This window comes from Gopherus evgoodei, chromosome 1 (genome assembly GCF_007399415.2).
Source record: "Gopherus evgoodei ecotype Sinaloan lineage chromosome 1, rGopEvg1_v1.p, whole genome shotgun sequence".
Taxonomy (NCBI): Eukaryota; Metazoa; Chordata; order Testudines; family Testudinidae; genus Gopherus; species Gopherus evgoodei.
This window is the reverse complement of record NC_044322.1, coordinates 231,105,705-231,122,249: the sequence shown is the minus strand read 5'-3', so window position 1 is coordinate 231,122,249 and position 16,545 is coordinate 231,105,705. Positions and strand designations below refer to the sequence as shown.

At 42.4% G+C, this 16,545-nt stretch overlaps 1 protein-coding gene across 6 annotated transcripts in view; it reads left to right on the top strand.

The window, feature by feature from the left end:
* CCDC91 (coiled-coil domain containing 91) overlaps nt 1-16,545 on the top strand; it is a 336,190-nt gene that overhangs the window by 228,392 nt on the left and 91,253 nt on the right. For 5 of the 6 annotated variants that reach the window (XM_030539087.1, XM_030539052.1, XM_030539070.1 and 2 more), the window contains one exon: nt 7,785-7,961. In XM_030539087.1, the coding sequence (XP_030394947.1) occupies nt 7,785-7,961 (177 nt within the window). Of the gene's footprint in view, nt 1-7,784; nt 7,962-8,165; nt 9,547-16,545 lie in introns of those variants that run through there. The other variant, XM_030539079.1, reaches the window with a different exon arrangement.

Genomic DNA, 16,545 nt, shown 5'->3' with positions numbered 1-16,545 from the left:
TTGTTTTTAATAAAAAGTTTAAATTTCACCTTTTCTGTCTGATTTGTGTAGTGCTTTTCATTCATGAATGCCTTGGACACAGTAAAATTATTATTTGATAAGGAAATTAGTTGATAATTTCTAGGCTATATTTGCATATCAAATCTTGGTATATAATCCAGTACAAAAGTCAGGTAATATTATGTACAAAATAATTACCATACCTATCTTTTAAGATGCTCGGGAAATCTGTAACACCATATGTCAAGAAACAAACAGGAACAATTGATTTGGCCCCACTCTATTACAGGATCAAAAACATCTGGTTTTCTCCAGTGAAAACTGTGATCCACATATGTAATTTGCCTTCTGGTTGACAGTGGTATACCTCTGGCTAGTTGTCAATTCTCTTGAATCTCAAGGCTGTGGAACTTAATGTTTGGGTCTGGAAGGTTAATAAGACTCTTTTGAACACCTGTGCCTTTATCCCACTCTTAGGCCACTTCTTTTTCTTCATACTTATAGGGAAAGATATATTTATTTTATCTTTAAATTATTTTAAAGTTAATAATTGGAAAAAACTGAAGTGTTATATTTAACCACAGAACAAACATGCATATGCAAGCTTCTTCCACATTACCCTACTAATGTGCCTCAACTCTGACCTAGAGACACCGCCTCTGGTGTTGAGAGGCTTGTTTAGTCCTCATTCTTCTTCAAGCAGTATCCATATGGGTGCTCTTACTGTAAGTGTCTCTCTGCTTGTTCCACTGTAGGTGTGTGTGTCCATCCCTCTGCTGCTGATTGGAGAAGTTTGGTAGCAGTGTCCGTCCAGCCTGTTCATGCGCTGTTCCCCGGGCTCTGCCACGAGATTAGCCAGAGTGCGTGGGCGAACCCTCCTCAGTTCATTCTCAGTCACTCCTGGCTAGAGACAGTGCTTTAGCTGTTCGTTAGCAGATTGTTAACCTCTTTAGAATTGTTACCCATTAGCTCCATTTGAAGCTTTTCTTTTCTTCTTCATTTATCTTTTATTTGGCTGTTGCCTTTATATAAAAAAAAAAAGAGGAAGGAAAGGAGAAAAGGACTTGGTTCTTTCTGCAATCCCGGTTAGGGAACCACCGTCCCCGGACAGGGCCTGGCTCCCTGGGCTTCAAGAAGTGTCTCAGTTGCAAGGAATCTATCCCAGTGACTGATGGACACTCAGTGGTACTGCTGGCCAGGAGAGAAACATATCCAATGGAAGTGTGGTTTGGTCCAGCAACTGAAGTCCAGATCCAGAAAAGACAGAGAACTGAGGCTCAAAGTCCTACTCATGGAGGCAGCCCTTCAGCGGTCCTGTGGACAGTGAGAAACCTCACCACAATCTTCTACTTCAAAGGGGGGTGAGCCCAAGGAGATGTCCATGACCCACTCACATAAGCCCTCTAAGAAAAGGGCCATGAGTCTCCACAGTTAGCCCTAGTCTAGCTGAAAATGATCTCCAGCTCAATCAGTATCATCAGTATGGATGGCACCAAAGCCATCTAAATCCCAGAACCCAAGGCTCTCACAGTACTGTCCCAATAGAGCGTGCTGGGTTGCTTAAGGAACCAATGGGAACAGGAAAGGAACTCTCAGGGGAAGGCTCCTGCTGCACAGACATTGACATTGGTATCTTTTGTGGCACACCAAGCACCAACAATCTGCGTACTATCAGGTCCATATCACTGACTCCTTCAGAACAGGCACCTCAGCACTGACCACCACCACTGGTATTGACACCTTCCAGTACGCAACAGATCTTTCAATGTTTGACACACTCTATTTGCCTCTGCTCAGTAATTGGGACTCGGTTCCGAGTTCACTCGGAACTTTGGCTCTGACGACCACTTGTCATTCACCACCCTTTTCATCTTCAGATTCAGAAAGTGAGCAAGAGGACACAGTCTCCTGTTGCTCTTCTCACCCACCGTATCGTGCGCACATTCACTATGGATCACACCCATATCATTCTCCTGATCCATAGCCTCTGGACAGCTGTGGAAACAACCACCGGGCTCCTTCCCACCCTCACAATGGCTATACTGGGATCACTGTCACGCTCAAAAAGAATATGCCTCCCATAGTTGTAGTGTAGTCTATCCACAACCAAGGAGACACCCTCCTTCAGCTGCTGCTTCGAGGGTATCTGACCCCCCCTCTAAACAGACAAGGGGAGAGCAAGAGGCTGAAGTTGAGGAAGAAGTTACCCCTCAGGCCCATTTCTCACCACCATCACCTCATGAGATGGTGATGCCCCCTTTGCAATCAATGGCAGATGACTTTAAAAGGTTTCAGGACCTGGCACAGTGGATGGCAGAGGCACTACAGATACTACGACAGGAAATGACCAAGTCACACCACAAGCTAGTGAACATTTTACGTTCTTCTGCCTTATCCAGAGTAGCCCTCCCTGTGATGGGTTCCCCCTAGGGAGCAACCTGGAATTGGGGTACCACTGAGCCCCCCTTAACCCACCAGACTGGGCTCCCTTTACACTGTACTGCTGTGACCAGCCTGCCAAGCCCTCTCCCACACTTCAGCACACATACAGGTAGGGACACACCCAGCTGCAGTACATACAAACTGCTGTGATCAGCTCTGCACGAGGCAGTTACAGCTAAGGAACTGCCCAGCTGCTCAAGTGCACACCCCCCTCTGGAGTATAAACCCAAAATTATACCATCTTATGCTGCAAAGAGATCTGTACAGTGTACGCTTGCGGCATTTGCCCCCTCCATCAGTGTGGAGAGGAAATATACAACAGCTTTTTGTCTCAAGTTATGACTCCCACACACTGGTTTCTGATAAAACAAAAACAAATATATTAACTACAAAAGATTTTTAAGTGATTATAAGGTATACAAACAGATCAAAGCAGATTACCTAGCAAATCAACAAAAACACAATCTAAGCTTAATATACTAAAGAGATTGAATATGAGTATCAGATTCTCACCCTAAATGATGATTCAAGGAGACCTCAGAGATTCTGAAGTGGCCAGCCATGCTTGCTAACAGCTTGAAAACTCCAGGTGTTCCTTTCACAGATTAAAAAACCTGTTTAGCCTGGGTCCAGCACGTCCAAACCCAGTTCAGTCTTTGTTCCTCAGATGTTTCCCAGAGTCTCTTTTGGGCAGGGAGTTAGTGAAGAACCACAATGATGTTGCTCTCCTGCCTTAAATAGCTTTTGCATATGGCGGGAGCCCTTTGTCTCCAAGTTTTGTTCCCATGCCAGTCAGTGGAAAACATTGATATTCCAAGATGGAGTCCCGTAACAGGTGACTTGGTCACATGATTCCATAGTGTCATAGCAGCCCTGAGTCAGAGGCTGTTTACTGTGTCCTCAGGAAGACCCCCTAAGTGGGAGATAAGATCCTTCTAAGGCCTGTTGTTCTCCCTAATGATTCATTAACTTGAATGGGCCCCTCCCAGCCAGCCATCTAGACTGACAATCTTTTGCTAGTGGGTGTTCCCCAGGTGTAAAAACATTTGTAATACAGATACATTGTCAATGTTCCTAATTTCAGATACAAAAATTATATATGCATACAAATAGGATAATCATATTCAGTAAATCATAAACCTTCCAATGATATCTCACATGACCTATCTTGCATAAAATACATCAGAATTATCATCATATTATCACTGTGAAGACTATGGGGTGCAGTGTCACACCTCCCTATTAACAAGGCACTCATGAACTCAGCCAAAATCATATGGCAGCCCCCCATGTCGGTCCCACCAACGTGTAAGCGGGCTGAGAAAAAGTACTGTGTGCTGGTGAAAGACATGGAGTTTCTCTTCTCCCACCCACCTCCCAGTTGATCCTAGTGGATGCAGTCAACTCAAAGGGCCGCCAACACCAATTTAAATTCACCCCCTATGACTGGACCTGGAAGCGTCGGGATCTTTTTGGTAGGAAAACATGCTCCTTAACCTCTCTCCAGTTCTGCGTTGCAAACAGTGAAGCCTTACTGGTAAAATACCGTTATCAGAATTACTTAAAACTGAACTCCTTTATTGAGCAGCTCCCAGATTCTCATAAGGAACAATTGAAGGCCAATGTCAATGAAATCCAACTGGTGGCTAAAGCATCTCTCCAGTCTGCACTAGATGCAGCTGACACAGCGGCATGTTTCATCTTGACTGCCATCGTAATGGAATGAGATTCTTGGTTTTACCTATCCAGCTGCCCAAAATGAGGTTCAAACGACTGAACAGGCTCTTCCTTTTAAAGAGACAAAGCTGTTTGTGGAAAAGACTAACACCTGCCTCCACACCTTAAAAGACTCCAGGGCTACTCTTCAATCCCTCAGGATCTTCACACCTGGATTTAAGAGAAAATATAGCCTTCAACCATCATTTAAACCCCACTCATCACAATATCCTTCTCAGAGGTCATATGAACCTCAGAGGAAGAAGTCTAGGTTCCCTAGGTGGAAACCTTTGTGTTCGCAACACACTTCCTCTCAACCTTCCACCTCAAAGCAACAGTTTTGATAGGTTGGTCAAAGTGACCATAGAAAATTCTCCTCAACATCACCTGATCCTGGAAAACCTCACCCCTCCCTTTTGGATACTATCTCACCCTATTCCGTATCAACTGAGAGTGGATAACAAGTGGTTGTTGGAGATCATTCGAGATAGATACTCCATCCATTTTACCTTCCCCAATCTTTTTCAGAGACCCTTTTCATGAGAGCCTATTAGGAGAGGAACTATAGAGCCAGTGCACATACATCTAAGAGGCATATCTACTCTCCCTACTTTCTGGTACCTAAGAAAAAAGGAGATTGGAGACTCATACTAGATCTTAGAGTACTCAACAAATTTGTCAAGACTCAGAAGTTCGAGATGGTCACAATAGCAATAATTATTCCAGCGTTAGAAAAAGGAGACTGGTTCTCAGCCCTTGATCTTCAAGATGCATATTTCCACATCTCAATCATACTGAGTCACAGATGATACCTCAGGTTTATGCTAGACCAAGAGCACTACTGACGCTCCCCTTTGGCCTCTCATTGGTCCCCAGAGTATTCTCTAAGGTCCTTTCAGTAGTGGTGGTCCATTTACACTCCCAGGGCATCATGATTTATCCTGACCTGGATGATGGTCTTCTCAGAGCATATTCCTTTGCCAAAGCCCAATGAATCACTATACCGCACTGGATCGATTCTAGAATCTGGGCCTTCAAATCAGTGCACAAAAATCAACAGTAACTCTTGTACAGAGGCTACTCTTCAATGCGAGGGTGCTCCTCCCACATCAGATTCCTCAGCCTCTCCATGCTTCTAGAGACAGTGCAATCCAGCCCACAAATTTCGACCAGACACTGTCTCAAATTTCTGGGGCATATAGCCGTTGGCACATTGGCTATAGATCATGCCAGACTGCACAGGAAATGCCTTCAACCATGGTTCAGTTTACAGACCAAACAGTGACAACATAAACAAACTACTATTGATGCCCATCGAGGTCAAACAATCCTTGGATTGGTGGAAAGACCCAAAAACAACTGCATGGGAATTCCATTTGTTTTGCATTCCCCGTCATTACTTCTGACCACCAGTGCATCCCTCGTAGGATGGGGCATATGTCTCGATGATCTCACACTGCAGGGCAAATGGTCTCCATCAGAAATGTGCCTTCACATTAATCTACTTGAACTGCAAGTGGCCAGAAATGTGTGTGCTCACTTTCTCCCGCTGATCAAAGGCACACATACAAAATTCATGATGGACAATATGGCTTGCCTGTATTATATAAACCAACAAGAAGGCAACAGATCACCCTCTCTGGGCTTGGAAGTACTAAAGCTATGGAACTGGTGCATTTCCCACAATGTCACAATATCAGCAGCCTATGTACCGGAAGTGCACAACATGACAGTGGATAGTTTAACCACAAATTACCACATGACCCCAAATGGGAGATTTGATGATACTCCACGACAATGGGGGCCACAAACAATAAACTTGTTAGCCACTTACCAGAACAAAAAATGTCCACTGTACTGCTCCAGAGCAGGGATTGGATGCACATCATGGAAGACACTCTCTTCGTCTTGTGGGACAAGGGCTTTCTTCACCCCTTTCCCTCTGTTACTGAAAGTTCTCTTGAAAATAAAGAAAAAGCAAACATCATACTGATTGCTTTCACCTGTCCCAGAAAGACATGATATCCTTACCTGTCACAACTGGAGCTATGTCCACCAATGACTCTTCCAATCACTCCTTATCTTCTATCAGAGAATGAGAGGCGCACTCACCATCTGAACCTGAGAATACTGCAGATCTGAGGACATTCAGAAAGTGTTACTTCATAGTAGAAAATTAGCTACCTGTTGTACCCACCTACCAGACGGAGACCAGATTTCAAATCTAGTGCCAGCGCTAAGATGTTACCCTACATATAGCCCCCCTACTTGTAATCCTAGATTATCTGTTGACTCAAGAAATCGGGACTCTCTATTTACTTGCTAAAAGTACACTTAACAGCAGTTGTGACCTTCTACCAGCAGATAGAAGGGTACTCAATTTTTCCCACCCGACTACAAAGAGGTTTCTCAAAGGCATAGTTAATGAGTTTCCTCAACCCAGGCATCCTTCCCCCACAATGGGATCTCAACCTAGTGTTCAAATGGTAATCTGGTCAGTCCTTTTAACCCATGGCCTCTTGTTCTTTAACTCACTCTTCCATGAGAACAGCATTCCTGATCGCCGTCACCTCTGCAAGAAAGAAAAAGGAGATAGCAGCTCTGACAGAGCATTCACCCTTCACAGTGTTCTTCCCTGGCAAAGTCACGCTTAGACTGCATCCGAAGTTCACTCCCAAGTGGCTTCCACATTTCACATGAACCAAATCATTCACCTTCTGACTGTTTATCCCAAACTTCATCAGGATAATAGGGAAGGCATCCTCCATATACCCGATGTGAGGACAGGGCAAGAATTTTTAGAAAACCTCTGAGACTCTCCATTGCAGATAGGTTAAAAGGCACATTGATTTCAGCTCAAAGACTCTCCAAATGGACTAACCATATCAAACTACGATGCCCAATTCACAGTGCAGCACTCCCATCTTCAATATGCACTCATTCTATAAGATTGGTCTCCTCGGCAGTCGCCTTCTCCAAGGTTATTCCTATATCAGAAATCTACAGAGCAGCTACCCGGGCATCTGCACATACCTTCACAGAACACTATGCCACCCCGGGGGACTCTACTGTAGATGACAGTTTCAGTATTATCACAGACTCAACTCCGAAGCCCCAACCTCCGGTGGGGAGCACTGCTCAGAAGTCACTTACAGCAGAACACCTATAGAGACACTACTCAAAGAAGAGGAAGTTACTCACCTTGTGCAGTAATGATGGTTCTTCGAGATGTGTCTCCCTGTGGGTGCTCGTCCCCACCCGCCTCCCCTCTATTTCTGAGTTTCTTGTCATTGACTCTGTGGTAGAGAAGGAACTGAGAAGGGTTTACTTGTGCACGCTGGCTAGCTTCATGGCAGAGCAAGGGAAGTCGCGCATGCGCAGGCTGAATGGAAACTGCTACCAAAGTTCTCCAACCAGCAACTCGTTTTTTATTAACTAACAAATAGCCATGGTAATATTTTGGGGGGCATTACAGTCCTAGGCCCAGATATGCACTAGTGATATAGAAGTAAAAATATCTGTTCTTATATAGTGTAAGCCTGCCAATCCTTCTAAATGAAGTTATTCTAATTGATTCAGGCATTCAGTATTTTTTGTCATACACTTTTGCTTTATTTGTTTCAAAGATTGAAAAAGAAGTAATGCAAGAGGCCATTTTAAAAGCAGTCGAAGAGGAAAGGAGAAACATGGAGAAAATTCATGCAAAAGAAAGAGAAATATGGCAGACCGAATGTGACAAATACAAAGAAAAGATTGCTCAGGCTGTTCAGGAGGCTGTGCAAGAGCAAAGAAAAACCAGTCAAGTGAGTACATTTTACCTTTTCATAGAGCTGTTTGTTTTTTATTGTTTCAAAAGCCATGTTTAAACTTCTCTGAATGACTACATGATGTTTAGTTAGATCCTTTAAAAATGTAAACATTCAGTTTTTATCAGAATATGTAAAGGGTTCTAGGCACTTTAACAGCATATTAATTACCATAAATATGTCTGTCTTTTGTATTCTCAGGACATGAAGTATCTTTTATTTATACTTAGAATTCAACATCAAAAGTCTTTCTTTTACAGTGGATTAGAATTCCAGTGTCTCGTTATTTATACACCAATTATTCTAAGATACCATGTAGAATGAAGACAGAAAAAGCAATGGATGGATGAAAAAAACAGTGAATAGTGAGACTTTTCTAGAGAAATTCTTAAGAGATATTAATGCTCCGATGAGTGTTGAGTATGCATTACTTATACAAGTTGAAACAGAGTCTTTCCCAACTGTGCTTTAAAGGAGATAATAGGAACTACAAATTAAATATGTTGCAATAATGGTTATACATTCTTCCAAAATCCATGTTGTCTCGTCCATTATAACGAACTCTTTTTTTCAGTAAGCAGCCAAGAAATCTACTTGATTTTTGGCATCCTATTTTAATATTGGTCCAAAATGTCCAAAGAATAGCTTTGAGCAAAATGAATTTAATTCAGATGTTGAATTTCTAACTTTTTAGCATGATTTTGTAAACCCTACATAAGCAAAAACAAAAACATTAGCTTTTAAAGTGTGATAGACATACTTAGCAAGTCACAGCAAGTCTACAGATCATATGTTAAGAAACAGGCTGCATTTTCCCTGCATACATTCTTCTCCTTCAGTTTAATTGGATACCATATTCTTCTTCATTTCCTGCCCTAAAGTTGTGCAAAATTATGTGCTATGCTATTAAATAAACTGGTAAATAAAGTGATTCCTGTATTATATGTACATAATTTGTATGTGTTTGGATAAACAACACTAGTAAATAAGATATCACTATAATTAAATTCTGGAAGTCAAACGAAAATATTTTTCCCGCTGAACTAATCTGGGTGTGTCACACATAAATTGACAGTTTATAATCAGTAAATGTTGGATGGAGATTTAGTTTATCATATTGGTAAACTGAAAGTCGAGTGGTAGATCTGGCACATCTTGCAGATTACCTACTAGGACAGGCAATTAGTCTGCTAACATTATGTGTCTGAGTACAGGCTTCCGAAGCAGAACCGTATTTGATATTCAAATTATTCCATCATTATGCTTTATTTTTTCGGCAGATACAAACTAAGTTTTATTTTCTTGCAATTGCTGTTTACAAAGGATATAAGTAATTTCAAAGATGGTAAAAAGTAAAAAAACACACAAACAATCTGTGAGCACCTAGATTAGAGGTGGGCAAACTACGGCCTGCGGACCACATCCAGCCTGGCCTCTGAGCTCCTGGCCCGGGAGACTAGCTCCTGGCTCCTACCCCGCTGCCCCCTCTCCCCTGCAGCCTCAGCTCACTGTGCTGCCAGCACAATGCTGTGGGTGGCCGGGCAGTGCAGCTGCAGAGCCACGGCCTGACCCAGTGCTCTGGGCGGCCCTCCAGGCAGCACGGTAAGAGGGCAGGGGAGTTCGGGGTGGTGGTCAGGGGGTGGGAGTGTAGATAGGGGTGGGGTGGTCAGAGGGCGGGGAACATTAGTGGTTGAATGGGGCAGGACTCCTTGGGGGGGCAGTCAGGAAGGAGAGGGGGGATTGGATGGGCTGGCGGGGGGCAGTAGGAGTGATCTGGGAGTGGACAGGGAGCAGGCAATGATGGATGAGGTAGGAGTCCCTGGAGGGCTGTCAGGGGGCGAGAAGCAGCGGGGGTCGGATAAGGATTGGGGGCTGGGCCATGCCTGGTTATTTGGAGAGGCACAGCCTCCCCTAACCGGCCCTCCGTTCAATTTTGGACACCTGATGTGCCCCTCAGGCCAAAAGTTTGTCCACCCCGACCTAGATAGAGAAATTATAACAACTGGCATATGATTTAATTGTTTACACTCTATTATAAAGTAAGGGCATCCTTAAATCTTTTCAATACAGAGAGAATATTTATATTGAATGTTGCTTCACACACTTCCATCCTCATTGATTTGGAATCATCACCTCCAGGCTTGATTTTATTATTATGCTTTATATCCTGGAAAGAAACTGCTGAGCTTGATAAAATAAACAAAAAACATCACCTCTGTTTGGTTACAGGCTGCTCAGAGTATAGTACCAAAGCACTCTGCCTCTTTTCATTCGTAATGAACCCTGTAAGTGAAGGAGACAGAACTTTCTCTCTGCCTGGCACATATATCTAGAACTCAATACTAGGAAAGATCAGCATGAATATCACTGACAAACCCACTTCTTTTGCTTAGCTTTCTGAAATTAACAGCAAGGGGAAGAAATAACATATCCTGTCTGTTGAGAAATACAAATATATTTGAATACACTTTTTCATAAATTTGGAAGGTGTTCAAATATTCTGGTGGTGAATGTGATATGAAAAACCTAGATACATATAGCCATAGAGATTTTTATTGTGTTTAATATGAATAAGTGGTCCAAGCTGCAAACTACAACAAAGAGGAGAAATGAAGCATGTGTCATAAACAGATAGCTAAGGGTTAATGTCTCTTTCACCTGAAGCACCTGACCAGAGGACCAATCAGGAAACCGGATTTTTTCAACTCTGGGTGGAGGGAAGTGTGTGTCTGAGTCTTTGTCTGCCTGCCTGCTTTCTCTGAGCTTTGGAAAAGTAGTTTCTGCTTTCTAATCTTCTGTTTCTAAGTGTAAGAACAAAGAGATCAGATAGTAAGTTATATGGTTTCTTTTCTTTGGTATTTGCATGAATATAAGTGCTGGAGTGCTTTGATTTGTATTCTTTTTGAATAAGGCTGTTTATTCATATTTCTTTTAAGCAATTAACCCTGTATGTGTCACCTTAATACAGAGAGACCATTTGTATGTATTTTTTCTTTCTTTTTTACATAAAGCTTTCTTTTTGAGACCTGTTGGAGTTTTCTTTTCTGGGAAATTTCAGGGAAATTAAGTCTGTACTCACCAGGGAATTGGTGGGAGGAAGAAATCAGGTGGGGGAGATCTGTGTGTGTTGGATTTGCTAGCCTGATTTTGCATTCCCTCTGGGTGAAGAGGAAAGTGCTTTTGTTTCCAGGACTGGGAACGGAGAGGGGGAGTCACTCTGTTTGGATTCACAGAGCTTGTGTCTGTGTATCTCTCCAGGAGCACCTGGAGGGGGGAAGGGAAAAAGGATTATTTCCCTTTGTTGTGAGACTCAAGGGATTTGGGTCTTGGGGTCCCCAGGGAAGGTTTTTCAGGGGGACCAGAGTGCCCCAAAACACTCTAATTTTTTGGGTGGTGGCAGCAAGTACCAGGTCCAAGCTGGTAACTAAGCTTGGAGGTTTTCATGCTAACCCCCATATTTTGGACGCTAAGGTCCAAATCTGGGACTAAAGTTATGACAGCATGTCAGTTAAGAAGGTGGAGCATTTCTGCTCTAGCACAATAGTCTGCCACTCTAGATATCGCCTGTATTTAAGGTGAGTAGCAATGAGACTCCATGGCATGGAAGCATGACCCTAGCAATGATGACTGAAAACAACGCAAGAAGCTGAAGACATTTTTAAATCTCCCAAACTTCCCATGGGATAAAAATCCACCTAAAAGTAGAGAATGGCTGATGAAACACATTTTGGTGTCAGAAAGTTAACCCAGAGCAAGACAACAGAAACAAAAACCCAGAAAATTCCACAGCTCGCCATGAAGACCAAGGAGATTGTGCAGTTGGGTGTAAACACAAGATTAACAGTGGAAAAACAGGAATTCCGTTTTATCTTAAAACTGCCCAGGACCAAGAAAAAAAAACTTCAGTCAGTGCCAGGCAAGTTAAAAGCTGAGAAGATGTAAACAAATGTGAAATGCTTAGAAGCAAAAATGATTAACTAGATGTCTGGCAAAAGAAAAGAACCTTGTCATAAGACATTTCTGAAACATGTTTGAATGCTCCAAAAATCAATGGGATATTGTAGTACTGGAGTAGAAACTACACAAGAAAGATGTATTAGATTGTATATGGGGGGGAGTAGCTCTATGCAATATCTGTAAAATTCCAGAAAATCTAATGAAGTAAAATTTGAGTGGTGAGGATCATACAGTATGGATATAAACCTCAAGTCTTAAGAGTACAACTATGTTGGTAAAGTTGTACTACTGGCTTCAGGAAAAAATATACCACGGCCCTGGATTCTTGTGTCTGTCCATCTTTGTTTTGAGTGGGGAACTGTTGTTTTGAAAGTATGTGAAGTATTGTATTCAGAGAAAGTTGCAAAATTTCAAAGAATTCATGAAAACCTAAAATAAAGTCAGTCAATTACTGTATTTATTCAAAATGCTAATTTTCACTTAAAGAAGAGCTCTATCTTGCTCAAAAGCTTGTCCCTTCCACCAGCAGAAATAGATTCAATAAAAGATATTGCTTCACCCACCTAACTTGTCTCCCTCGTATCCTAAAGCCAAACTCAGCTACAACGTCACTGCAGTTTTCACATAGAAATAATAAAACACTTAGGATTCCAGTTCTGCTGAACTCAAGATAGTTATGTCCAAAGCTGACTGTGAAGAGTTACAAAGAGATCTCACAAAATGGGGTGAATTGGCAACAGAATGGCAGATGAAATTCAATGCTGATAAGTGCAAAGTAATGCACATTGGAAAACATAATCCCAATTATAGATACAAAATGATAGGGTCTAAATTAGCTGTTACCACTCAAGAAAGAGATTTTGGAGTCATTGTGGATAGTTTTCTGGAAGAAATCTACTCAATATCCATTGGCAATCAAAAAAGCTAACAATGTTAGACACCATTAGAAAAGGAATATATAATATAACAGAAAATATCAAAATGCCATTATGTAAATCCATGGTATGCCCACACCTTGAATACGGCATGCAGTTCTGGTGGCCACATTTTAAAAAAGATATATTAGAATTGGGAATAAAAAATACAGAAAAAGACAGCAAAAATGTATTACTGTATGGAACAGCTTCCATGTTAGGACTGATTTTAAGAGACTGGGATTGTTCAATTTAGAAAAGAGATGACGAAGGTGGGATATCATAGAGCAGTGTTTCCCACTGGTGGTCCGTGAAAGGGTTGCAAGGGGCCAGCAGCGGGTTGAGTGGGGCCGGCGGCTGGGACCCCAGACCCTCAGCGGGCTGAGCATCTTAGCCCACTGCTGGTCTGAGGTTCCGTCCGTCGGCTCTTGCCAGCCGGGTCCTGCGCACCGACCTCACTCAGCCTGCTGCCAGCTGGGGGTCCCGTTCACCCAGGCTGGCAGCAGGCTGAGCAGGGCCAGCGGACAGAACCCCAGACCCACAGCGAGCTGAGGGGCTCAGCCAGCTGCCCGCCCAGGGTTCTGTCTGCTGGTCCCACTCAGCCCTCTACCGGCCGGGGGTCCTGTTCACCCAGGCCAGTAGCTGGCGGCTAGGACCCTCGGTGGCAAGGAGCTGGCAGCAGGCTGAGCGGGGCCGGTGGACAGAACATCAGATCCGCAGCGGGCTGAACAGCTCAGCCCAGTGTCGGCCCGGGGTTCTATCTGCCGGCTCTGCCATCCGGGGTCCCGGCCACCAGTCCCACTCAGCCCGCCGCCTGCCAGGGGTCCCATTCACCCTGGCTGGCAGCGGACTGAGCTGGGCTAGCGGCTGGGACCCCAGCTGTCAGCAGCGTGCCAGTAAAAATCAGTTGGCCTGCCAACGCAAACTGCATGCGGTGTTACAGCGGCTCAGGCAATACACGTGCCGTCGTGGCATGCGCAGAAGACCTACTGATGGATAAAGGTGAATAACTAATTTCTTTTGTTGTTTTGTTAAACCCATTTACAATGGATCGCTCGCTAAAAACTGGAAGTTTGAAATGTACAAAAGAAAATTCTGAAGGAAATACGAATGTTAGTGATAATTATGTTGAAAAATGCAGTGATATGGCTACATTAGACAATTGTGATGACAAAATTAGTGAACCATGTGAACCATCTGCAAGCTTATTGAACAGATCAGCTGCAAAGAAAACCAAAAAAGCCTGCAAATATTTTGAAGAATATCTTAAACTGGGATTTTCGTGGACTGGCGATGAGGTGGAGCCTGTTCCACTACATGTGATTTGTTACGAGACTCTCACAAATGAAATTATGAAACCATCCAACCTAAAATGCCATTTTGATAGCAAACATAAAGAATACGAGGGAAAACCTGTTGAATTCTTTGAAAATAGGCACAAAGATCTCCAAAAGTCCCAGAAAACAATTCATAATGTGACGAGAGATGAAAATATTAAAGCTTTGGAAGCTTCATATAGTGTGGCATACTTAATTGCAAAGTCCGGAGCTGCTGAAGTGATTGGTGAGACATTAGTAAAACCTGCAACCAAAGTAATGGTGCAAGTGATGACTGGAGACGAGGCCAGGAAAGCTATAGATCGTGTTCCTCTCTCAAATAATAATGTTCATCGTAGAATCACAGATATGGCTGAAAATGTAAAGCAGTAATTATTGTCAAGAGTACAAAAGAGTCGCTACTGTGCACTGCAAGCGGATGAATCCACTGATGTTGTGAATTTAGCTAATCTTTTGTTTTGTCAAATACAAGCTGAATAACGAAGTACACAATGATATTTTGTTCTGCCAACCTATGCCAACACATACAACTGGAGAAGCTATTTTTAAAGTTATTGATGACTTTATCAAAAACAGTGACTTGGATTGGAGTTGTTGTGTTGGAATAAGCACAGATGACGCCAGAGCCATGACTGGTTTGAAGAAAGGAGTTGTTGCATGTATTCAAGCTGTTGTGACAGAAGCAAAATCGACTCGTTGCATTCACAGAGAAGGACTCACCACCCAGAACATGCAGGCAGATCTAAAGCAAGTACTGGATGAAGCTGTGAAAAATAATCAGTTTTGTGAAAGGCCACCCTCTGAACTCCTGGCTGTTTTCTTAGCTTTGTGATGAGATGGGCAGTGATTACACACAACTCCTATTTCACACTGAAGTGTGTTGGCTTTTGCATGGAAAAGTTCTGTCTGAATCGCCTGTTTGAGCTGTGAGAAGAACTGCAAGTTTTTTTAGATGAAACCTTTAACCGGCAAGACAGTATACACAACTGGAAATGGCTATGCAAACTAGCATATATTGCAGATATCTTTGCTCATTTAAACAACCTCAATCTCTCCTTGCAAAGGAAATTCATATTCATATTCCATGTTCAAGAAAAAGTGAGCACCATGGTCCTAAGATTGAAACTATGGCATAAACGTCTTAGTCGTTGTGAACTGGATTTCTTTCCATCTCTTCATGACTTAATAATAAACTCGACTAACGAACTTGATAGTGATGTGTTGCAAACCATAAAGCAGCATTTGGAAAGCTTGCAGAAAGATCTCTGTAAGTATTTCCCTGAACCGGACGGCACCTTTGAATGGATAAGGAAGGAACCCTTTTATCATCAATGTTCAAACATTGCCAAATAACCTCTCTGCTTCAGAAGAAGAACAGCTCTTGGAGCTGGCTTCAGATAGCTTCCTGAAAACCAAAATTTGAGCAAAATACACTGACGTTATTTTGGTTGAGGGTTAGCTCTGAATATCCAACTCTGTCGGACAAAGCTGTCAAGTGTCTTCTGCCTTTTTCCACCTTGTATTTGTGCAAGATCAGATTCTCTGCACTAGTTGGCATCAAAACAAAAAAATTAAATCATCTTATTGACGTGGAACCCATCTTCGTCTTAAGATCACAAACATCGATCCAGATATCCCCGCGATATTGTCGTGATCAAAAGCAGTTGCATCCCTTGCACAGAATAGTTTGGTTTGTACTGAACATTTTTCAATACCGAAATAGTAAGTATTAAAACTAGTGCTTTCTCCACTAACCTAACCAAACCAGCATATTTTAATTTCAGAATGATACAAATTCACCGTGTGTGTGTGTGTGTGTGTATATATATGTGTGTATATATATATACACACGCTGTTCTGCCTGACTGTTGTTTGGTTTCTATTTTTTTAATTATTTCTAGTACTATTTCTATATATAACTATTCTTTCTATTAAAAGTTTTGTTTCAACTGTATGCAATATAATTTTGTATTTATTTCTAATAAACATTTAATCCAGAGTTAAACGAATTAGGAGTGTATTATAAAAATGTGGCTACCCCTCCTCTCCCAAATTATCTTCATCGGAGAAGGGGTACGCCAGTAAGACAAATGTCTCAAAAGGGGTACATAAGTATTGTAAGTTTGGGACACACTGTCATAGAGGTCTGTAAAACCGTGAATGGTGTGGGGAAAGTGAATAGTGAAATGGTGTTTACCCCTTCATGTAACACAAGAATGAGGGTTCACCCAATGAACTTAATAGGCAGCAAGTTTAAAACAAACATAAAGAAGTACTTCTTCCCACAAGCAGAGTCAACCTTTGGAACTTATTGCCATGGTATGTTGTGGAGGCCAAAGGTATAATTGGGTTCAAAAAAGAATTAGGTCAATT